The sequence below is a fragment of the Schistocerca gregaria genome, chromosome 6 (genome assembly GCF_023897955.1).
Source record: "Schistocerca gregaria isolate iqSchGreg1 chromosome 6, iqSchGreg1.2, whole genome shotgun sequence".
Classification (NCBI taxonomy): domain Eukaryota; kingdom Metazoa; phylum Arthropoda; class Insecta; order Orthoptera; family Acrididae; genus Schistocerca; species Schistocerca gregaria.
This window is the reverse complement of record NC_064925.1, coordinates 62,671,089-62,696,742: the sequence shown is the minus strand read 5'-3', so window position 1 is coordinate 62,696,742 and position 25,654 is coordinate 62,671,089. Positions and strand designations below refer to the sequence as shown.

The 25,654-nt window shown below is 43.0% G+C and overlaps 1 protein-coding gene across 1 annotated transcript in view; it reads right to left on the bottom strand.

Annotated features, from left to right (window-relative positions):
* Positions 1-1,609: 1,609 nt before the first annotated feature.
* The window catches only part of LOC126278612 (uncharacterized), a 1,203,842-nt gene continuing 1,179,797 nt past the window's right edge, over positions 1,610-25,654 (bottom strand). Inside the window, exon 6 of the mRNA XM_049978854.1 lies at positions 1,610-2,176. Within this exon, the coding sequence (XP_049834811.1) occupies positions 2,067-2,176 (110 nt within the window). The 3' untranslated portion in view covers positions 1,610-2,066. The remainder of the gene's footprint in view (positions 2,177-25,654) is intronic.

Genomic DNA, 25,654 nt, shown 5'->3' with positions numbered 1-25,654 from the left:
CCCCTGTGTAGATATCTATGTAGAAATAAACTGCATAGTGACTGTCTTCTTGGCCGGACAGCACAACTGGAGGGAGAATCAGTTATGTTTGCTTTTGGATCCCCTCTCACACGAATGCATTTCTCAGTCATTAACAGACTGACTTCATTTGATCACCCTTTTTCTTCAAGATACTTTTTTTATCAAACATTAATGTCCATGCATCTGCTGACCCTTTTACTAACGGTGCAGTAGTAGAATACCTGTACCTGAAGTGCTTATTCGTATAGACGACAAGCGTCCAGTCAGTACGAGAGCGGTTGTGGGCTCATCACTTCGTAGTAAGCTACAGCAGTGTCATTCACCAGGCGTGGAGTCATTACTCCCAGCTGACTTCGGACCTTTCCTCGTGCTGAGACAGAACTGAAACACAGTAAGAACGATGATCTCTGTCTGCCTATCAACTTTTTCGGCAAATGATTATTTCCCCACGGGCGGAAATCAAATTAATCACAACTGTCATGTATGGGCCACTGAGGGAACACGGTTAGAATATTCAATACAGTTAACACAGATTTCATAATACATTTGAGAATACATATTCAGCACTGGTTAACTGGCCCGAACTTGTTCGCTTCGCATTTAACTATGCCAGTGTATGCTCACCAAGTCGTGATTGGAAGTTGATTGAGCCCCTCTACTCCGTGCTTGTTACCTGTAAAAGCTTCGGCGTTCCGTGAGGAGATGGACAAGAAAGAAGAAAAGGTGGTCCTGTTTCACGGCTGGTTAGATCGAATGATGTGAGTTCAGTTTAGAAAGATTGATCTAGGTTTCAGTTTCGACTGATTCATTTCTGAACTATTGTTCCCAAATTAAAGGTAATAAATGTATCTTACGCCATCGTTAATATAATTTTTTTAAAAATCATCCCAGAAACTGTACATTCTTCTTCAATAATTCAGAGAAATACCGTGTATATTACAGTGTAAAATCATTTGCACATATTTGTTGAGTTATGTTCTGAACTACCGTTATCTTGGAGAATTTCTTGCCTTATAATTCTTAAATTTAGCTTTCTGAATGGTTTCTCTGTGATTACGTAATGAATGTTTATCTTTCATTTTAATTTTAATAACCAACAGCATCAGTTGCACAGTTTACCTAGAATTTACCTACTTTTCAGTCGGGATAACACAACCTTCTTCAGTTCCCGTGCAGCATTCGTGGCTGCCGCATCACGGTCTCGAAGTGGGGCCGAGGCAGTGCCAGATAGGTTTTTACAGTCTGACGATAATTTATGGATTTGTAGTTTTAGCTTGACGATGTCCACTATGGACAAACGGTAGTTATTGAAACCTAGGTAAATTGTAGGTAAACGGTGCAACTGAGGCTGTTGGTTATTAAAATTAAAATTAATATTTTTAGAGTTGCTGACAGGGCCCCGAAATGTTGAACATATTTATTTTTATCTTTAAATATAACTTTCTCGAGAAAGGTTTCGAAATGTGTATGTCACTGTTTGGTGCATTTTACCTCAAAAGATTTTCTGGGTGTCACAATGTTGCTCATTATCTTTAAAAGAACTCAGTTGTTGTTAAGAAAAGTAATAGACCAAAAAAATTAATTAATCAATACTGGTGTTACCCCTTAATTCAATATTCATTTACTTGTACAAACATCAGTTTAAGATTACGTTATAACTGAAGCTATAATTGTTTTATTTCGTACATCTTATAAACTTGGCATCACATTTTAGAACATCAAACTCTAAAGGTAATAACGCATAGCGAATTGCTTGTGTAACAACTAATTTACACAATGCCTATATCATAGATTTAAGGAGTTACTGGGATCTACATACATCAATGTGCTACATACATAATGACCTCTAAAACTAAAACAATTTTAAAGCACAGTATACAAGTTTCTTTTTCATCATACACATCGCTGATTCCATAAAAAGTGTCCATTTCATTAGGTACAAATTACTCCCTCCCATCTTTGCACATTTCAGCATTCTTCTCCGTGGCTCACGTGAAGCCCGTGCGGCTTCACTGCCTGGTGGGCGCCGGTGCTGCCGCCGGTGGCTACCTGAAAAACCCGACGTAGACTGTGGCAGCCACCACGAGCAGGGAAGTTGTGACGTCAGCACGAGAAGACGTCGCAGCAGCAGTGGCGGTGCGGTTCGAAGCCGTAACTGAAAGAAGACAAACGCAGAGGGAACGATGAAAATCTCAAGATAACTCTGATCTGGATCAGGTAACAACGGGTGATAGATGTTGAAATTGATTATAACATGTTATCTTCATATAATTCGTAATCTGTATTTATCACATTAATTGTTATACAAATGACTGTACTGATATTGTGTTAATATCCTAAGCGCCTGATCAGCGAACCCTCAGAGTTCCAAAATCGAGCGTAACAAACCAACGTCATCAAAGACAATTATTTCGAATTGATACCAAAATAAAGACAATAAATAATTATTCCACGCAACAATAATATCTGGAACCAGTTACAAACTTGAGCGGGAGCAGAAATGATATTCTGTGATGCTCTGGACGAACTTGGACAAGTAAAATTTTGTTTCCTGATCACAGAACTGTTTTCCTCACAGATTAGAATTGAGAACTTATAATAGTCGAAGCCGATAAATCACTTAAGAATGCCCTCAGCTGGTTAAAATACATTAAATTACGAAGAGAGGGAACCAATGAGCAAAGACTGGAATATATTTAGATATGAATCCTGACTGCTGCTTGACAAAGGCTGAATACACAAATATTACCGACTTCGTCACCAGGATTCCTGTCAGTCACATATAAGATTCCCTTAAAAGAAAATTACTTTTGTGACAAAACCAGAAACCCCATCACTGTCCAATGATTTAGAGCCAGACCTCCACGTCAGTATGTGATTTATATTAAGTTGCTCGAGAATAAAAACAGATACTTGGAAAAAAACTTGAAAGACAATGAACACACACATCCTAGATAATGGCTATTATACAATATTACTTAGATATTATTTTGATTGAATATGTAATACTATGACATTGCAACATTATTTTATCAAATTGCACTCCTCAACATCTTACATTTAAAAAAAAATCTGCGATTCAGCACAGTATCAGTCGTGTGCGATATTCCAGCCTCATTCGTTATCGAGGGATGATTTATTTTTACCACCGATAAATGTGAAAGTGTGAGGTAGACAGGTACAGTATATTATTTTATTGTCATCGTGCCAGTGCCAGCAGAAAATCTGACCCCATCTACCTGTGTGTGTGTGTGTGTGTGTGTGTGTGTGTGTGTGAGTGTGTTTGCGAAAAAGAGTGAGAGAGGGGGGAAAGGGCGGAGAGGGGAGGAGAGAGAATCTGTGTGTTCATGTTGTAACTCGCGGATTCAGTGCGTCAACTGGGCGAAGTGGTTGATGATACAATAAAGGTCTTTCCTGTTTTTTTCCGGATTTCCGCGGACTTGCTTTTGCAAGTGCACTGGTATCACTCCCTCGGCGAGACTTGGACCCTACATAGAACGAACTGCTACAATACCGTACAAAAAACAACAACGAAATACGCAAGGAGACGAAAAGCTATATTTTTAATGCCGGACAATAATTGCTTAGTAGTCACGCTATTTATCATGGTCCCCAGGACATCATAAAAGGTGGGACATGGCTCTTCGTAGGGTGTGTGACCAGCACGTGAGGCAATGCACGCTCTGCTCCCATGCTGGCCACAGTGTCTGCAGAGAGGTCGTTTCTTTCCTCCACCAGTAAGTTGGGGTTTAAGTTGGCGGAATGGGCAGATCAGTCCATTAGCAGAATATAATCTAGATCCAATAGCTCCTTCATCTCCGCTGTTCGGCGAGGTCGCCCGTTGTCCTCCACGAAAATGAAATCATGTCGGAATGCAATCCTGAAAAGACGCACAGCAGGAGCACACTGTCGTAAAAACGTTTACTGTTAAATGTATCGTGCTCAAAGATTTGGAGGTCCGCGTACCGTAACACGTGAAGCACAGAAGCAATCACATTCGTCACTGTTCCTGGTTGCGTCAAGTACCCTCATACGGGAGGTAGGAACGCGTAAAGCTCATAAGAAAACGATCGTTTTGGTGGTCTAATTGTAGCAGTGTAGGACAGCAATTTCACAATTTTTTTCACTTTACGTTGTGTTTTGCAGTGATATCACACCCATGAAAACAGGTTTTCAGTCAAAATCATAAGAGTCTCTAAATATGTCGGGAATATTGGTTTCCCAGAGGCAAGGCGTCTGACAGAGGACTTCAGCGTCAGTGCATGGACATTAATTTCCTGAAAGAGTAGAATGCAATGTCCAAAAACACTCTTAAAATTTAGTTTAAAAATTTAGTACAAAAATTTCCAATACAGTTATTAGAAGCGCCAATAGGTGAGCGTATAACTTTTTATTCTTATAATGAAGAGGTAAAGAGTTTTATTTGAGTTCAGAATTTATTGTTGTTGTTGTGGTCTTCAGTCCAGAGATTGGTTTGATGCAGCTCTCCATGCTACACTACCCTGTGCATTCCTCTCTTGATCTGCCTCTACGGTTTTTACCCTCCACGCTGCCTCCAATACTAAATTGGTGATCCCTTGATGCCTCAAAACATGTCCTACCAACCGATCCCTTCTTCTAGTCAAGTAGGGCCACAAACGTCTCCCCAATTCTATACGTGTTCATTAGTTATGTGGTCTACCCATCTAATCTACAGCACTCTTCTGTAGCACCACATTTCGAAAGCTTGTGTGGTCTAAAATATTTTATCGTCCATGTTTCACTTCCATACATGGCAACACTCCACACAAATACATATAGAAACGACTTCCTGACATTTAAATCCATGCCCGATGTTACCAAATTTCTCTTCTTCAGAAATGCTTTCCTTGCCAACGCCAGTCTGAATTTTATATCCCCTCTACTTCGACCATCATCAGTTATCTTGTTTCTCAAATAGCAAAATTCATCTGCTACTTTAAGTGTTTCACTTCTTAATCTAATTCAATCAGCATCACCTGATTTATTTCTACTACATTCCATTATCTTTGTGGACTCTGTCCATTCTGTCCAACTGCTCTTCCAGGTCTTGTGCTGTCTCTGAAGGAATTACAATGTCATCGCGAACCTCGAAGTTTTTCTTTCTCCCCATGGATTTTATTTGCTACTCCGGATTTTTCTTTTGTTTCCTTTACTGCTTGCTCAATATACAGATTCAACAACATCGGGGAGAGGTTACAACCCTGTCTCACTCCCTTCCCAACCACTGCCTCCCTTTCATGTCCCTCGGCTCTTATAACTGCCATCTGGTTTCTGTACAAATTGTAAATAGCCTTTCGCTCCCTGTATTTTACCCCTGTCACCTTTAGAATTTGAAAGAGAGTATTCCAGTCAACATTGTCAAAAGCTTTCTCTAAGTCTACAAATGCTAGAAACGTAGGTTTGCCTTTCCTTAATCTTTCTTCTAAGGTAAGTCGTAAGCCTCACGTGTCCAGTGTTTCTACGGAATCCAAACTGATCTTCCCCGAGGTCGGCTTCTACCAGTTTTTCCATTCATCTATAAAGAATTCGTGTTAGTATTTTGCAGCCGTGAGATATTAAACTGATAGTTCTGTAATTTTCACATCTGTCAATACCTGCTTTCTTTGGGATTGGAATTATTATATTCTTATTGAAATCTGAGGATATTTCGCCTGTCTTATATATAATGCTCACCAGATGGTAGAGTTTTGTCAGAACTGGCTCTACTAAGGCTCTCAGTAGTTCTAATCGAATGTTGTCTACTCCCATAGCCTTGTTTCGGCTTACATCGTTGAGTGCTCTGTCAAACTCTTCACGCAGTATCATATCTCCCATTTCATCTTCATCTACATTCTGTTCCATTTCCATAATATTGTCCTTAAGAACATGTATATACACCTTCCACCTTTCTGCTTTCGATTCTTTGCTTAGAACTGGGTTTGCATCTGAGCTCTTGATGTTGATACAAGTGGTTCTCTTTTCTCCAAAGGCCTCTTTAATTTTTCGGTAAGGAGTATCTATCTTATCCCTAGTTATATATGCATTTACATCCTTACATTTGTCCTCTACCCATCCCTGCTTAGCCATTTTGTACTTCCTGTCAATCTCATTCTTGAGACGTTTGTATTCCTTTTTACCTGCTTCATGTACTGCATTTTTATATTTTCTCCTTTCATCAATTAAATTCAATATTTTTTCAGTTACCCAAGGGTTTCTACTTGCTCTCGTCTTTTTACCTACTTGATGCCCTGCTGCCTTCACTATTTCATCTCTCAAAGGTATCCATTTTTCATGTACTGTATTTCTTTACCCCATTCTTGTCAATCGTTCCCTAATGCTCCCCCTGACACTCTCAACCACCTCTCGTTCTATCAGTTTATCCTGGTCACATCTCCTTAAATCCCTACCTTTTTGCTGTTCCTTCAGTTTTAATCTACATTTCATAATCAATAGATTGCGATCAGAGTCCACATCTGCCCGTGGAAATGTCTTTCAATTGAAAACCTGCTTCCGAAATCTCTGTCTTACCATTATATATCTGAAACCATTCCCCTACCTGCCCCATTAAGGGATCTGACATTCCACGCTCCGATCCGTAGAACGCCAGTGTTCTTTCTCCTAAGAATTACGTCCTCCTGAGTAGTCCCCACCCGGAGACCCGAATGGGGGACTATTTTAACTACGGAATATTTTACCCAAGAGGATGCCATCGTCATGTAACCATACAGTAAAGCTGCATGCCCTCGGGAAAAATTATGGCTGTTGTTTCCCCTTGCTTTCAGCCGTCCGCAGTACCAGCACAGCAAGGACTCTTTGGTTAGTGTTACAAGGTTAGTTCAGCCAATCATCCAGACTGTTGCCCCTGCAACTACTGAAAAGGCTGCTGCCCCTCTTCAGGAACCACACGTTTGTCTGGCCTCTCAACAGGTACCCCTACGTTGTGGTTGCACCTATGGTACGGCCATCTGTCGGCCGGGTTGGCCGAGCGGTTTTATGCGCTACAGTCTGGAACCGCGACAGCTACGGTCACAGGTTCGAATCCTGCCTCGGGCATGGATGTTTGTCATGTCCTTAGGTTAGTTAGGTTTAAGTAGTTCTAAGTTCTAGGGGACTGATGACGTCAGACGTTAAGTCCCATAGTTCTGAGAGCCATTTGAACCAACGGCCATCTGTGTCGCTGAGGCACGCAACCCTTCCCACCAACGGCAAAGTCCATGGTTCACGGGGGGGGGGGGGGGGGGGGGGGGGGCGAGGGGGGGGGGAGCTACAGTATTTATTATCACATGGAAATGTTATTTAACCGACTCTGACGTGCAACGTAACTTTTTTATCGATATGATTTTTTTTCAGTTTTAATTGCTAATTTTATAAAAAAAACGGTATTCATTATAAATTGAATATTTTTTGAAACATCGTTTGTTTTTTAATATGTTTCTTCTTTTTCTTCTTCTTCTTCTTCTGTTACTACTACTACTACCACCACTATTGCTACAACTTGTTCTGGCAATCCAGGATTTGTCTTGTGTTGTCTTCCAGCTTCACCATCTATATATTTTTCGTAACCTACAGAAATTAAAAAGTGTTCATTTTTCTGTTGGCTGTCTACCAATTTTGTACATAAGTGTAATTCATTTTAAAAACCATTTTTTAGGTAAAATTAGTCATTAAATATAGAAAGAGATAAGTACTCGTTTGTATAAATGCCATTTTTATAATAAACGTTGATTCCAACGAAATTTAAAAGGAACCGCTTCTATCGGGAGTCGAAACAGCGACTTAGTGATTACGATATTGTAACGTTACTTCCTTAATTATGGCCTTTTCTGTGTACTGGAGCGATGCTCTTTGTTCCAGTGATTAAGCATCTGAAAATGTCAAAGCTTATTTTTTCGAATGTTTTGAGAATTGCTTCGTATTGATTTCGAAAATCTTATGTCCACTGCTTGTGCTTCAACTACAATATGTATGATGAAAATAGAAAAGGGCTAGCCTGTAAAGATCAGTTTGAGGACTACCAATTGGAAGTGCCATCTTATCATCCAGCAAAGTCTCCAAAACGTTTCGTAAAGTATTTCTTGTGACTAGTTACCTTTGGATATTTATATTTATATTCACAGAAATAGCATACTAAGCACGTGTCAGGAATTATGAAATAAGAGGAGTCTGTCTGAAACAAGCTATTGACAATACGGGTTTGGAAAAATAAAACAGGCACGGAAAGTGTTTCATGTACCATAGTCAACCTACTTACATCATCTGCCCTGCGTAAAGATGCTGTGAACGGGGTGCATATCTCGGAGTGCGTGAAACATTTTCCATGCCTGTTTTTATTTTCACTCCCTGTAGCCGCACTCTCACCCACCACCCCCGCCGCTTAGAAGTTTCCTGATTCTGTAGGAAGCAACATTAATCTATAAATAAAGTTCAAGTTTCAAATCTCTGCAGAAAGAGAGGCGCAACTGAAAATGACGTCAAATTTGAGCTGCATATTACTGACGCAGGGGGAAACATCATAGAAAGAAAATTAACCAATAGATGGCGCTGATAGCGTCTTACCGTAAAGGGTGTCGGCTATAAATGACAGATAAATCACGATACGATGCTTTGGTTTGAGTCGTACGATACACCACCCACACTGTTCAATGCACACGACTGTACACCGGGAGTCAAGAGTTGTGGCACTACTAGTTAGGGAAGCTCAAGATCGTTCCACATCAGATGGGAAAATCTATTTTTACTGCCCTGAGTCCAAAACCAGATAAAAATCAAAATTACGTCGATTTTTAAGTGTCCTGGCGCTAAAAACCGCGTAAAAAGCAAAATGCCCTTGGTTTCTAATTTTTGTGAGACTGGTGCAAAACATGTTCAATTTGCTGTAATCCGTCTCTGCCAAAAGTTGAAATCGAGAAATAGAACGTTCCAAAAGACATAAAAGTGTCCCAGGGATGACGTTCAAAATACGTTGCGCAATGCGTTCTTTCGCTTCAGCTATGTTCTCAATTAGAGCACTGAACACATCTTTAATTCAACCCCAAAGCCAGAAGTCGCACTGATTAAGATCAGCTGATCGAACGGCCAGGATGTAGCGAACTGTTGACTGATCTTGCATAAAATTATCCTACCCACACATCGAAGTTGTTGGAGGGTCTGCACAACAGATTCTCACAGCCTTCACCACTGACGTGCAGGATCCGCCCTACTCACGCCCTCGAAAGAAAAAAGTCCCCGGCATAGCGAAACCGTCAACCCGCACCACACAATCGCTTTGGTAGAATGAAGTGGTACCCTTTGAGTGGGTGCAGAGTTTGCGTTGCCCATATCCTGCAATTCTGTGTATTATCATGTCCATGGAAACGGGCTCCGTCTGTTTACAGAAAGTTACATGGACATTCGTTATTTCCTTCGATGCCCAAATGAAATTCCAGAGCAAACCTTCGTCTTGCTCGCAGATCAACCGGAGGCAACTCGTGAACATGGGTGAATTTGAGTGGATAGTAATTTGCTGTGCACTGCATGTTTCCACAACTTCGCTCGGCCCTCCTGCAATACTGGGGCCACAAAAGTCGGGTCAACTTCTTTCATCCCTCTGTCACATTGCAACCTCCAATTTTGTACTCGTTTTCTCCAGACTCTTAGCAGGCATCGCATCAGTGACTTTTTCATTGGTTTCCGTTTCCGGAACTTCTGCATAGATACTGGCACACAGACAGCGTCCTGTAAAAGAGCTTTACCAGCGATCCTGCGTAGAGATAGACATTTTGGACCTCTCGGTCGCAAGCTGAGCAACAGCCGCGTGCCGCGCATCTGTTTGTGTGGATATCCTGACGCTTACAGTACTATCTACTGGTCAAATTTTCGTTCAGGTTTTTTGGTTACATGACGTTTCCCTCGCGTCAACAATATGCTGTTGAAATCTGACGTCGTTCGGAACAGTAATTCTCTGTCTGCAGCGTTTCAAAACTAGATACTTACTTATGGAGACCCTGCATTACATACATGAAATATATGAAAAATATTATGCACAAGATATTAAGTACACCAATCCAGTAAATAAATGACTAACTCCATAAAGTTTCTAAATAAAAAGGATGCTTAACGAAAGACATATCTTATTGTTTAGGTGACTTACTATACATTGCTTTTGAATGACGTATAACAAACCAAATATATTTTATTTGCCCCTGCAAAACTATTGGAATTAAAAGGAAAAAGAGCGATAACTTCGAGTGAAGGAAGCATGTTATTATGTCGTTGAAGTGAACGAAGCAAACTGGTTTACTTGTCTCGTGGAAGTGAATATCAGCAACTGTGTCTTATTCTACAGACAAGCTTCTCTTAACTAGCAAAATGTCCTAATGGGAAGTCATGTCAATGATTTTCTCGAGCTGTTTCTCCTGGAATTTGAAAGCAGCTATTTCATTAAACAGCTCCACAATGTCGAAATCTTACCTATATTTGTCAATTGGCTCGACAGTTTTCAAGATAAGATATAAAAGTTTCAGTCGAGACGTTTCGTGAAAGGAAGTTGTAGTCGGATGAAGTGTTGCCACATATGCGAGATCTATTTGCCATTCCAGTTATTTTCGGTTATTGCACAATTCTTCGTGTTTAGATCCTGAAGATGGTCATCACAGATGGAAATTAAGTACTTGGCGTAAAACGAAAAGTGTTTTAAAAGTAAAGGGTCTCAGGAAACCACAGAAAGGTCATTCGCCTAAAAGGGGGCAAGTACAACACAGTGATGTAGTTGTAGCAACAATTGGTATTGTAGTTGTAAATTGTCGTGCTGAGAAAGAAGCAGAGGTCCAAGCCCTAACAGAAAGCACTGAAGCTCAAATAGTTATAGGTACGGAAAGCTGGCTAAAGCCGGAAATAAATTCAGAAGAATTTTTTTCAAACGACATAATACTGTTGAGATAGACTTAATACGGTCGGTGGTGGAGTATTTATTGCTATTAGCAGTAGTTCACCTCGTAGTGAAGTTCAAGCAGACAGTTCCAGCGAAACAGTATGGACAGAGTTTATACTTGGCAATCGCACTAAACTATTAATTGGATCGTTTTACCGACCTCCGACTTAGAACATATAGTTGCTGAACAGTTCAAAGAAATCTTGAGTCTCATTTCAAATAGGAACCCCCCTCATACAGCTATAGTCGGTGGTGACTTCAATCTACCCTCGATATGCTGGAAAAATTATACGTTTAAAGCCGGCGGCAGGCACAAAACGTCATACGAAACTGTACTGAAACTGTGCAACCGCTCGCTCCTAGAAAGATCCATACCTAAAGACTGGAAAATTTCTCAAGTCACACCAACACCAAAAAAGGAAAGTAGGAGTAATCCTCTGAATAACAGGCCCATATCACTAACGTCGATTTGCAGTAAGATTTTGGAACGTATACTGTATTCGAACATTAGGAATTACCTCGAAAAACACGATTTATTGACACGTAGCACTGATTCAGAAAATATCGTTCTTGTGAAACACAAGTAGCTCTTTATACTCATATGAAGTAATGAGTGCTATCGACAGGGGATGTCAAATTGATTCCATATTTTTAGATTTCCAGAAGGCTTTCGACTCCGTTCCTCTCAAGCGTCTTTTAACCAAACTACGTGCCTATGGAACATCGCCTCAGTTGTGCGACTAGATTTGTGATTCCCTGTCAGAAAGGTAACAGTTCGTTGTAATAGACATAAAGTCATAAAGTAAAAGAGAAGTAATATCCGACTTTTCCCAAGGAAGTGTTATATATAGGCCCTCTATTGTTCCTGATCTATATTAACGACTTAGGAGACAATTCTAGTAGCTGTCTTAGATTGTTTACAGATAATGCTGTCATTTACCGTCTTGTAAAGTCATCAGATGACCCAAACGCATTGCAAAATGATTTAGATTAGATCAGAAGGTGCAACAGGTCTGCTAAAGAGACTGCTTACACCACGCTAGTCCGCCCTATCCTGGAGTATTGCTGTGCGGTGTGGAATCCGCATCAGGTGAGACTGACCGATGACATCGAAAAAGTTCAAGAAAGGGAAGATCGTTTTGTGTTATCGCTAAGTGGGGGACATAGGGAATTGGTGGTAAGTTAGTATGGGACCAAGCTGCTGAGGTCATCGGTCCCTAGGCTTACACACTAAATCTATCTTAAACCAACTTACGCTACAGACAACGCACACACCCATTCCCGAGGGAGGACTCGAGCCTCCGATGGGGAGAGCCGGTCGAACCGCTGAAGGCCTACTGCTACCCCGCGCGGCTATGGGAGATAAGTGCCAGAAACATGATACGTGAACTGGAGTGGCAATCATTGAAAAAAAGGCGTGTTTCGTTGCGACGGTATCTGCTCATGAAATTGCAATCACCAGTTTTCTCCTCCGATTGTAAGAGCATTCTATTGGCACCCACCTACATAGGGAGTAAAACGAGAGAAATCAGGTCTCGCAGAGAAAAAATTAAGTGCTCGCTTTTCCTGCGCTCCGTTAGAGAGTGGAGCGGTAGAGAGACCGCTTGAAGGTGGTTCATTGAACCCTGTTCCAGGCACTTTATTGTGAATACATCCCGTAGATGTAGACGTAGATGTAGGACCAGTGTGTCTAGCACGTAGACTGATTGGTTTCAGGCGCTCAATTGGCCACCCCCTAACCAATACACGGCCATCACTGGCACCGAGGCAGAACCAGCTGTCATCAGAAAACACAACAGACCTCCACACTGCCCTCCTGTGAGTCCTCGCTTGACATCACTGACATCGGAAATGGCTGTGGCTTGTGGTGTAACGCACGCTACAGGGGGCGCCTGGGTCGGAGCTGTCCTTGAAGTAACCTGCCTGTAACAGTTTGTTGTGCCACTGTGGTGCCAACTGCTGCTCCCATCAGTCACATACAATGGCTGCGTTTCTGCCCTGCTCCTCGTAGTCCTATTGCACGACTTCTTTTAACTCAGTGGGGGGTTGATAATGGTATCTTTGACGCCTTAAGGGCATTCTTGACCAACAGCCACGTAACCACGTTCATTCACAAACGTAACTAACGCTCACCACCGTTACAGCGTGTGTTTAAAGCAAGCCTGATTTGCGACCTCATAGAGTCACTACTATTGCTACTCTCGTGCGACAGGTACGAAATTTGACCACGTCTTTCAGATGGAGAAACCCGCCTACAAACTTTCGTTTGTGTCGCAAAACTCCTTCTTGGTCGGTTATATAGGAATATGTGGAACTTTCTCCTTTGCTCAGCACATAGCAGGTGGTTTAACGCTGCCTGGGCGGCGGACATCGCAGCCGGTGTTTCGCACGGGCAGACAGAGCACCACGCCCTGCCGCTCTCTCTCGCAATCGCTCTGCACGCCACACGCAACGCCCGCCAGAGCGACGCACACCCATGTGGCGACCGCACGCAGCGACCGCAGCGCCACGCCGCCTGCAAATAATTAGCAATTTTACAGGTTGTCGCACCGCGATCATACGTGCGTGTCGGGAGTGGCATCAATCAGGCGTGCGCGCTCTCTGCCCTCTGGGGACCCACTGTCCTCCATGTCCCTCTGCAGCGTCCATAAATCACGCACACTACACGGACAGCACGATAGGACCCCTAACGTGTCAGCGATATGAAATGCACTAGCTTCTCTACAGATGAAAATTTTTTAATCCTGTTACTCGTTAAGGTACTTTTCCCTTGCAGACATAGTTGGGCCCTCTGGTACTGGAATACAATTTTAGTTGTTAATACAAAGTCTGGCCAGAAAGTCTCTTTACACGTGAACTACGCGTACATTTGTGTCATATGGTAAAATGGTAAGATTCTGAAGATACGAATCTCCTACCGTGATGTCACTGCTATGGAAACAGTGCTCACTTACATAGCAACGTGCTTACCGCCGAGCTAGGAGGCATAGTGGGTAGCACACTGGACTCGCATTCGGGAGGACGACTATTCAAGCCCGCGTCCAGCCATCCTGATTTAGGTTTTCCATGATATCCCTAAGTCGCGTCAGACAAATACCTGGATGATTCCTTTGTCAGGGCACGCCCGATTTCCTTCCCTATTCTTCCCTAATCCGATGGGACCGATGACATCGCTGTTTGGTCCCCGTCTCAATATTAACCAGCTAATATGCTTACCGCGTAACTGCCAGGAGTGCTTATACAAATGAAATGACACAATTTCAGAGACTTTACTGGTCTCGTACAGATATGATTTCATGTATACAGGGTAGGTCCAGTGATCGTGACCAGGTCAAATATCTCACAAAATAAGCGTCAAACGAAAAAACTTCAAAGAACGAAACTTCTATAGATTGAAGAGAGAAATCAGATGGCGCTATGGTTGGCCCGCTAGATGGCGCTGCCATAGGTCAAACGGATATCAAGTGATTTTTTTAAAAATAGGAACCCCCATTTTTATTACATATTCGTGTAGTACGTAAGGAAATATGAATGTTTTAGTTGGACCACTTTTTTCGCTTTGTGGTAGGTGGCACTGTAATAGTCACAAACACATGGATCACAATTTTGGTTCAAATGGCTCTGAGCACTATGGGACTTAACATCTGTGGTCATCAGTCCCCTAGAACTTAGAACTATTTAAACCTAACTAACCTAAGGACATCACACACATCCATGCCCGAGGCAGGATTTGAACCTGCGACCGTAGCATTCGCGTGGTTCCGGACTAAGCGCCTAGAACCGCTAGACCACCACGGCCGGCGCTCACAATTTTAGTTGAACGGTTAGCAAAAGGTAGGTTTTTTAAATTAAAATGCAGAACGTAAGTATGTTTGAACGTTTTATTTCGGTTGTTCCAGTGTGATACATGTACCTTTGTGAACTCATCATTTCTGAGAACGCATGCTGTAACAGCGTGATTACCTGTAAATACCACATTAATGCAATAAATGCTCAGAATGATATCCGTCACCCTCACTGCATTTGGAAATATGTGTAACGACATTCCTCTCAACAGCGAGTACTTCACCTTCCGTAATGTTCTCACATTCATTGACAATGCGCTGATCATGTTCTCAGGCGTTGTCGGTGGATCAAGACAGTAAAATATCCTTCAACATTCCCCACAGAAAGAAATCCGGGGACGTCAGAACTGGTGAACGTGCGGACCACAGTATGGTGCTTCGACGACCAATCCACCTGTCATGACATATGGTATTCAGTACCGCTTCAACCGCACGCGAGCTATGTGCCGGACATCCATCATGTTGGAAGTACATCGCCATTCTGTCATGCGGTAAAACATCTTGTGGTAACATCGGTAGAACATTATGTAGGAAATCAGCATACATTGCACCATTTAGATCGCTACCGATAAACTGTGGGCAAATTATACTTCCTCCCATAATGCTGCGCCGGCCGGAGTGGCCATGCGGTTCTAGGCGCTTCAGTCTGGAGCCGAGCGACCGCTCCGGTCGCAGGTTCGAATCCTGCCTCTGGCATGGATGTATGTGATGTCCTTAGGTTAGTTAGGTTTAATTAGTTCTAAGTTCTAGGCGACTGATGACCTCAGTAGTTAAGTCGCATAGTGGTCAGAGCCATTTGAACCATAATGCTGCATCATACGTTAACCCGCCAAGGTCGCTGATGTTCCACTTGTACGCAGCCATCGTGGATTTTACGTTGCCAATAGTGCATATTATGCCGGTTTACATTACCGCTGTTGGTGGTTGACGCTTCGTCGCTAAATAGAACGCGTGCAAAAAATGTGGACTATGCTTGGGACAACAGTACATTTTCAGGCAGACAAACTTTCGAAATTACAGTAGTTACAATTGTGAACAACAGATGGCGCTGCGGTCTGGGAAACTCTATAGTACGATATTTTCCACATATCTACCATGCGTAGCAATAATATGGCGTAGTCTCTGAATGAAATTACCCGAAACCTTTGACAGCGTGTCTGGCGGAATGGCTTCACATGCAGATGAGATGTACGGCTTCAGTTGTTCAATTGTTTTTGGATTCTGGCGGTACACCTGGTCTTACAAGTGTCCCCACAGAAAAAAGTCACAGGGGTTCATGTCTGGCGAATAGGGAGGCCAATCCACGCCGCCTCCTGTATGTTTCGGATAGCCCAAAGCAATCACACGATCATCGAAATATTCATTCAGGAAATTAAAGACGGTGGCCGTGCGATGTGGCCGGGCACCATCTTGCATAAACCACGAGGTTTTCGCAGTGTCGTCTAAGGCAGTTTGTACCGCCACAAATTCACGAAGAATGTCCAGATAGTGTGATGCCGTAATCGTTTCGGATCTGAAAAACAGGCCAATGATTCCTTTGGAAGAAATGGCGGCCTTGACCAGTACTATTTTAGAATGCAGGTACGATGGGACTGCAACATGGGGCTTTTCGGTTCCCCGTATGCGCCAGTTCTGTTTATTGACGAAGCCGTCCAGGTAAAAATAAGCTTCGTCAGTAAACGAAATGCTGCCCATATGCATATCGCCGTCATCAATCCTGTGCACTATATCGTTAGCGAATGTCTCTCGTGCAGCAATGGTAGGGGCGCTGAGGGGTTGCCGCGTTTGAATTTTGTATGGATAGAGGTGTAAACTCTGGCGCATGAGACGATACGTGGACGTTGGCGTCATTTGGACCGCAGCTGCAACACGGCGAACGGAAACCCGAGGCCGCTGTTGGATCACCTGCTGCACTAGCTGCGCGTTGCCCTCTGTGGTTGCCGTACCCGGTCGCCCTACCTTTCCAGCACGTTCATCCGACACGTTCCCAGTCCGTAGAAATTTTTCAAACAGATCCTTTATTGTATCGATTTTCGGTCCTTTGGTTACATTAAACCTCCGTTGAAAACTTCGTATTGTTGCAACAACACTGTGTTCAAGGCGGTGGAATTCCAACACCAGAAAAATCCTCTGTTCTAAGGAATAAACCATGTTGTCCACAGCACACTTCACGTTGTGAACAGCACCCACAGACTGCATTGTCTTCTATATCTTTCACATCACTTGCAGCGCCATCTGTTGTTGAAAATTGTAACTACTGTAATTTCGAAAGTTTGTCCGCCTGAAAATGTACTGTTGTCCCAAGCATATTGCAACAAACGGTGTATTTCTATCGCTGCTCGTTTAGTTTTTACTGCCGTTTTAAATATACCGGTCATTTTAGAAACACCCTGTAAATATTGTACGGGTACAATCGATGTTGATGTTGCATTCTCAACACCGACGTTTTTGAAATTCCCGAATCTCGCACAAATTGTCTTCTACTGATTTGCGGATTAGCTGCGACAGCAGCTAAAACACCTACTTGGGCACCATCATTTGTTGGAGGTCGTGGTTGACGTTTCACATGTGGCTCAACACTTCCTGTTTCCTTAAAATACGTACCTATCTGGCGAATAATCCAAGCACTTGGATGATATCGTCCAGGATACCGAGCAGCGTACATAGCACACGTCCGTTGGGCATTTTGATCACAATAGCCATACATCAACCGCAATTGGTAAACGGTCCATTTTAACACGGGCAATGTATCACGAAGCAAATACCGTCCGTACTGGCTGAATGTTACGTGATACCACATACTTATACGTTTGTGACTATTACAGCACCATCTATCACAAATCGAAAAACGTGGTCCAACTAAAACATCCATATTTCTTTACGTACTACACGAATATGTAATAAAAATGGGGTTCCTATTTAAAAAACGCAGTTGATATCCATTTGACCTATGGCAGCGCCATCTAGTGGGCCAACCACAGCGCCATTTGGTTTCCCCCTTCAAGCTAGACGAGTTTCGTTCTTTATAGTTTTTTCGTTTGACGCTTATTTCGTGAGATATTTGGCCCGTCACGATCAATGGACCACCCTGTATAGATTAAAGGCGCCACTGAAAATTTGTACACAGCCCGGGAATCGTACCCGAATCCCTGTTTACTATGCAGGAGCGTTAGCTACAAAGTCACGTTGGCACAGCGATTCACGCAACTGCACGGATTACCTGGCACGCCTCCCTCCTCGGTCTGGGTTCGATTCACGGCCTTGGTAAAAAATTTCTCTCGCGTTTTCAGGCAATTTAGTACTTAAAATCATACCTGTATGAGACCAGTGCAGTCTCTCAACCTGTGTCATTTCATTTGTACAGGTTCCCGCACCTGGGCTTCATGTTGGATCCTCCATTTGCTGCTGAGGTGCTGCTCCAGAACATGGAGAGTCTCACTAGTTCTCTTCGAGTGTAAGGCGAAATTATTGTAGACTGAGGTGACAGTGAGGATATCAGTCTAGGAGAGAGACGTATCACGGTGTCCGTGCGGTTGTTCGAAACGCGATGCCAGTGTGGCTTGGCTGTTAACGCACCTGCTTAGCAAGCAAGAGATGTTCGATCCCCATTCTTAGTATAAATTTTTCACTCGCCGATTTATTGTATACAGGGTGGTCCATTGAACGCGACCGGGCCAAATATCTCACGAAATAAGACGAAAAAAACTACAAAGAACGAGACTTGTCTAGCTTGAAGGGGGAAACCAGATGGCGCTATAGTTGGCCCGCTAGATGGCGCTGCCATAGGTCACCGTTTTTTAAATAGGAACCCCCATTTCTTATCACATATTCTTGTAGTACGTAAAGAAATGTGAATGTTTTAGTTGAACCACTTTTTTCGCCCTGAGGCTGATGGCGGTGCGGACGGTATTTGCTTCGTGATACATTAGCCGTGTTAAAATGGACCGTTTACCATTTGCGGAAAAGATCTATATCGTGTTGCTGTATGGTGCAGCATTAAGGGAGGAAGGATATTTGGCCCCCATTTTATCGATGGCAATCTAAATGGTGCAAAGTATGCTGATTTCCTACGTAGTGTTCTACTGATGTTACTACAAGGTTTTCGTCCGGCCATCCTGATTTAGGTTTTCCGTGATTTCCCTAAATCGTTCCAGGCAAATGTTCCTTTGAAAGGACACGGGCGATTTACTTCCCTGTCGTTGCCTAATCCGATGAGACCGATGACCTCGCTGTCTGATCTCCTCCCCGAAACAACCCAACTACAAGATGTTTCATTGCATGACAGAATGACGATGTACTTCCAACATGATGGATGTCCGGCACATCGCGTGCGGTTGAAGGGGTATTGAATAGCATATTTCATGACAGGTGGATTGGTCGTCGCACGTTCACCGGATCTGACGTCCCCGGATTTCTTTCTGTGGGGAAAGTTGAAGGATATTTGCTATCGTGGTCCACCGACAACGCCTGACAACGTGCGTCAGCGCATTGTCAATGCATGTAGAACATTATGGAAGGTGAAGTACTCGTTGTTGAGAGGAATGTCGTTACACGTATTGCCAAATGCACTGAGGTTAACGGACATCATTTTGAGAATTTATTGCATTAATGTGTTATTTACAGGTAATCACGCTGTAACAGCATGCGTTCTCAGAAATGATAAGTTCACTAAGGTACATGTATCACATTGGAACAACCGAAACAAAATGTTCAGACATGTTTGCGTTCTGTATTTTAATTTAAAAAAACCTACCTGTTACCAACCGTCCGTCTAAAATTGTGAGCCATATGTTTGTGACTATTACAGCGCCATCTATCACAAAGCAAAAAACGTGGTCCAACTAAAACACTCATATTTCCTTACGTACTACACGAATATGTAATAAAAAATGGGGTCCCTATTTTTAAAAAACGCACTTGATATCCGTTTGACCTATGGCAGTGCCATCTACTGGGCCAACCATAGCGCCATCTGGTTTCCCTCTTCAAACTAGACAAGTTTCGTTCTTTGTAGTTATTTTCGTTTGACAATTATTTCGTGAGATATTTGGCCCGGTCGCGATCAATTGACCACCCTGTATACACAAAGAAGTCCGTTTAATGAACAATGCATTGTTCGGCTTTCCGTTTTTGGCAGAGAGCAATGGTAGATACGAGCCACTTAACTTTGGAACAGCTCTTAGTGACAGGTGTGTGGGTCCATGGTTAGAAACACAACAACAAAAATGTGACACAGGTGGTGAACAATGGCGTGAACGTCTCGGTAGGCAGACGCCGAGTCGTCACATGTTCATCACGCGGGAGAAGAAAGCTTTTCGCCTCGGCAGTATTTTGGATGCCCCCCTCCCACCGTATCCCTCCGGCTGGCCATCAACCGAATGGTAAACGTATGCTGAAGTTAGAGGATCCATGATGTGTCCACCATGCAAGTCGACGGACAAGCATGCTGCAGAACTTCAAATGAAAGGGCGCACAATGCAACCCCACATAAAGTGGAAAATGCAACTGCTACTTCGGTTAAGTAGGACATTTGGCGTAGAGATAGTTTTGAGCCGGTCGGTGTGGTCGGTGTGGCCGAGCGGTTCAAGCGCTTGTCAGGAACAGGGCGTCCGCTACGGTCGCAGGTTCGAATCCTGCTTCGGGCTTGGATCTGTGTGATGTCCTTAAGTTAGTTAGGTTTAAGCAGTTCTAAGTTCCAGGGGACTGATGTCCTCAGCTGTTAAGTCTCATAGTGCTCAGAGCCATTTGAACCATTTGATAGTTTTGGAGCATATAAGGACGTTTCTGAAAATTGACTGTGTTATTAGAGTTACAATTAAATAACTGCACGGGTAAAAGAACTTTCTGGCCGTTCATAACACTGCTGGCTGTTAAAATCTGCGTCTCAATGTGGGATAACAAATAACGAAAGTTTAACGGTGCGCTCCAGCGTGTTCATCTGACATGCCGTTTCCATTTGACGCACATTTCATCGACGGACCCAGTCATCTACTTCAAGTGCTGTTCTGGTGTTTCTTGTGTATACCCGTTGCCTGCAGTCCAACGTACTGTGGACTACTGTAAACTACTGTTGGTCCTGCCTCGCTATTGATAGACGAGTTCGACTCCCGACTCACGTCACACCTTTTGATTATATTTTGTATTTCATGTCTTGCTTTTCTCTTATCGTTTACCAGCTCAGGTGGATGTTATGGCCGGTGGGTTATTAATAAACCGAGTTCCGGACATCACCTCTTTAAACTAAAAGCCCTGTCCCTGTTTCTAACAGTTTCCTTCTCTTTCTCCTCCTCCATCTTTTTACTGGCCTTGTCCTGTACCTTCACGGTAGTGTTAGTGATACACGGTGACCGAGTGGAAGTCCATTAACTGCTTAGTGTGAATAGGTGAGAACGATTTCGAAGAGTTTCCGATTCTTATAGCTGACTTCGGACGTGGGTTCCAGCCACCTATTCACATAGTGGGATGTGGAAAACCACCTAAATACCACTGGCCAGTACACCACTCACCGTCGTAAATCTGCCGACGAGCCTTCCCGATTCCCGCAAGCGGTGTGCTGTCGTACCCAGCTATCCTGGCTGGACACTGTGTATTTGCGTTTCCGACATCTCTGTTTCGATACACTCTCTACATATTCTGCTGTACTACACGGTGGGTCTCGGAACACTGTGATCTCCATTGGCACAATGAATGAATTTTGGTGACGAACTGCAGCGTACAGCACTGTATCTCTAGATTATCTGCTAGTCAGACCCAAACCGGCCACCATTAATATAAAGTAGTGTGTTTTCCAGTCAATATCTTTAGTTGCAGAATCGAAGAAACTTGGCGTTTTCTGGGGTATCCGTTGTTGATTAAGTTTAGCCCCATGACGCCCAACATCTTCATTCTGATGCCCAATAGAATGAGGAACTACCGCAAGTCCAAATCAAATGTCTCTAGGCACTATACGACTTAACATCTGAGGTCATCAGTCCGCTAGTCTTAGAACTACTTAAAGCTAAATAACCTAGAACATCACACACATCCATGCCCGAGGCATGATTCTAACCTGCGACCGTAGCAGCACCGCGGCTCTTGACTGAAGTGCCTTGAACCGCTCGGTCACAGCACCCGGCCCACCGCAAGTGATCGTGCAAAATAGAATACTGTCGTGCTTGGGAAAAATTCTTATTTAACTGAAAATTAATAACGGATGGGTACCACACCATAGATTTATTGACTTTGAACTGACATCCTAAAAAGTAACCGTTAATAATCTGACAAGGAAATGCCTCTCAAACTGTTACCTTGGGACAGAAGGGGTAGAGAGGATAAAACAAGCAATTACGTTAATAGCTCGCGGAAACAGCCCTTGACTGTGTAAACTGTTAATTACGTGTAGGAAAGTACAAGGAAAGACAGGCGTCAACAACTTACCAAAATAAGCTATCAGAGCAACAAGCTGAATACGAGACCTTAGGATCGTGGACTCGCCTCCTGAGGGGAGCGAGTTACATTCGTTTCTAAACTGCTTCAGCGGGTGCAACGATGTACTACCTTACAAACCGGTAAGTGTGTACATAATCGGGCTGGCGTCATCAACGGCTAGAAGGTAGCTTGTACTGAGTGCTTATGTACAGACATCTAGCCTGCAGTAGTGAGGTTCTTCTCAACAGTCATCTCATCTATCCAAGGTCAAAGGGAAAGTCATCACTGGATGAAGACCTAAAGCCAAGTCTTACTCTACGACAATCTGAAAATAAGTTTGTTCTCCAAAAGCCGTCTGAAACTCGGGTGATTTGCTGCCGGAATGGAAAACGCTGCCCTCTGAGCGTGAAGATTGTGAGTTCCGACGAATGGGAAATGCATACCAGGGTTAAACTATGTCCTATCTTTTGTACCACATTAAACAGCAGCCACTCGCTCGGACCAGGCAACGAGTCAAGAGAGATCCCCCATTCCATGACATGACTCTGAAATAGAGAAATGAAAAGCTCTGCATGTATGCACAGTGCAGAAGCGCGTGCACTGCAAAAAATGACAGCGTGAGCCAATCAGGAGGCTGTATTCTGGAAGTTTAAACTGGAAATTACTCCGAGGCATCGAAGCCAGCATTCACACTCCTTGAGAGAAGGTATACCTTCTTTGAGGTGTCTTATCTCGCTAAAAGGGCTTGTTCGAGAAATTTTGTGTTTCCTTGGGCAGAGGAATGTGTGTTCCCAATCCCTTCCTCAGAGCATGCTAGGGGATGAGATTGAAAGACTCGCTACCTGTAGACAAGCCTCTGCATAAAGTGCTTCAGTTTATAGAGGCAATCGTCTTGTGATCTTTCCAGTCTCCTGAACCACCACCAACTACATAAGAAAGGGAGAAGTGCATCGAGAAACCGCCACTGACTATGATGATCTAGATCAGCAACTACAATGCGGTGTAGTGAAACGTCTACTTGACGAAGGGAATTTGCAAATCAACGTCTGAAGTATATTAGTGGACTTGAACAAAGAAGGGCCACGGTATAGTTTGCACCACGATAATGGTCTCATTATGCTTCATTTTACTGTGATACTCGATGCTGTGCTGGGCGACAACTACAAGGGTCATTTTTTTTAAGAGTTTGTTAGGAGAACGGAATAAAACACTTAATTATTTTTCAACGTAATCTCATGTTCTGTATCCTTATAATGGCGCTGGATAAGCTTTTCAATTCGACGTGAAAAGAATTCTTAGGGGAGTCTGCGTAGCCATGTAGCCATGTACGCACAACTGCCTGGACTTCGTCACCGACAGCAAAACTTGAGTTAATAACAGCTTCTTTCAGTTGGTTATAAATATCATGATCCGAAGATACTACACCTCGGGAATACGGGGAGAGGGGAATCCAGACGAACTTCATGTATCCCTGCACAGATTGATGCGCCATCATTTCATTTCTGATGTCAAATGTCCTGGAACCCTTCCTTGAACATCAGTGCATCATGAACAATATGGTAGGCTCATCCGAGACTAATGTTCATAAACGCACTCCCGGTGTGTTCTAACATTCTGCTTCTGGTAAGGCATGCTAAATTCTTATCGAATGCTCTACACACCTGGCTCTCTGAGGACTTGATCATCATTTACATTACACAGAGGATTACGGAGAGATTGCATCCCAAATTTACTTATATTATTTATGTAGGTATGAGACAGGCGAAATACTCCCAGACTCCAAGAAAAATATAATAATCCTAATTCCATAGAAATTTGGTGCTACCAGGAGTGAAAATTACCATAGTATCAGTTTAATAAGTAACGGCTGCAAATCAGTTTGGATTCACGGAGAAGACGGGAGGCAATTCTGACACTACGACTTCTCATATAAGACAGGTTAAGGAAAGATCCACCTACGTGTATAGCATTTGTAGACTCACGGAAAATTTTTGACGATGTTGACTGGGATACTCTCTTTGAAATTTTAAAGGAGACAGTGGTAAAATACAGGGAGCGAAATGCATTTTACAATTTGTACAGATACCAGATGGCAGTCGAAAGACACGAAAGGAAAGCAGTGATGGAGAATGGAGAGAGACAAGCCTGTAGCCGGTCCCCAATGTTATCCGATCTGTATACTGAACAAGTAGTTAAGGAAACAAAATAAAATCAGAAGCAGAAATAAAGTCCGAGGAGCAGAAATAAAAGCTTTGACGTTTGCCGACGACACTGTAATTCTGTCACAGACAGCAAGGGATTTGGAAGAGCAGCTGAACGGAATGGGCAGTATCTTGAGGATATAACATGAACATCAGCAAAAGAAGAAAGATGACAATGGCGTGTAGTCGAATTAAATCAGGTGATGCTGAGGAATTTAGATTAGGAAGTGAGACACTTAAAGTAGTAAATGAGTTTTGGTATTTGGGAATCAAAATAACTGATGATGGTTGAAGTAGGGTGAATATAAAATGTAGACTGGCAATGGGAAGAAAAGCATTTCTGATGAAGAGAATCTTGTTAACATCGAGTATAGATCTAAGTGTAAGGAAGTTCATTCTGAAAGTATTTGTACGGAGTGGAGCCATGTATGGAAGTGAAATATGGACATTAAATGAAACAACAAGTTTACTGTTACCAATCACCGTTTTATATTTATTTCCACGACGCGTTTCAAAGGCTTAAACTTCCATCATCGGGTGGATTTACATTAGTTAGTATGACATTTGTGTGTGTGTTGTGTTAGGATGGTTTGGAGGAACTTGTGGCACTGCCTAGTGAAGAAATAAGACACTATTTCAGAACATGGTTACGGATTTCTTCTGACGAAAAATTAAACTGATATCTGTAGGTAAACACAAAATAGGTAAACTAGAGTATCTCCAGTTGTCACAGGTTCCTTTCGCTGTCGTAACACATCACATGTATACTGTCACATTTGTAAACAGATATGGCTTCTGGAATCTGCTTGGTGCAAGGTTCGTAGCAGAAGAGAAGACATAATCGCAAAGTGCAAAGAATACACATCGTAACAACATTATTACAGAATAATTGTTTAAAGCATTGGGAGGTGTTTGTTTTGAGGTGTCGAGTATATGTGCGCGTACTTCAGGTGCCATATCAATCAAAATGGAATCCATGCTTCCAGTGGAGCTCGTGCAATGCACCATGTCGGCCAAGGAGTTCCCGACCTCGTACAACCGTTCATGACGATCGTTCTACGCGGAAGTGGCATTTCTCAGCAAGATAATGCCCCATGTCACAAGGCAGAGAGTGTGATGGAGTGATTCGAGGAACACTGTGGCGAGTTCTAGTTGACGTGCTGGCCGCATAACTAGCCAGCTCTCAATCCGATCGAACACATCTGGGACCTGTCGTCAGACCTCATCGCTCCGCTTCCCGGAATGTACGGCAATTAGCTGACTTGGGTGTG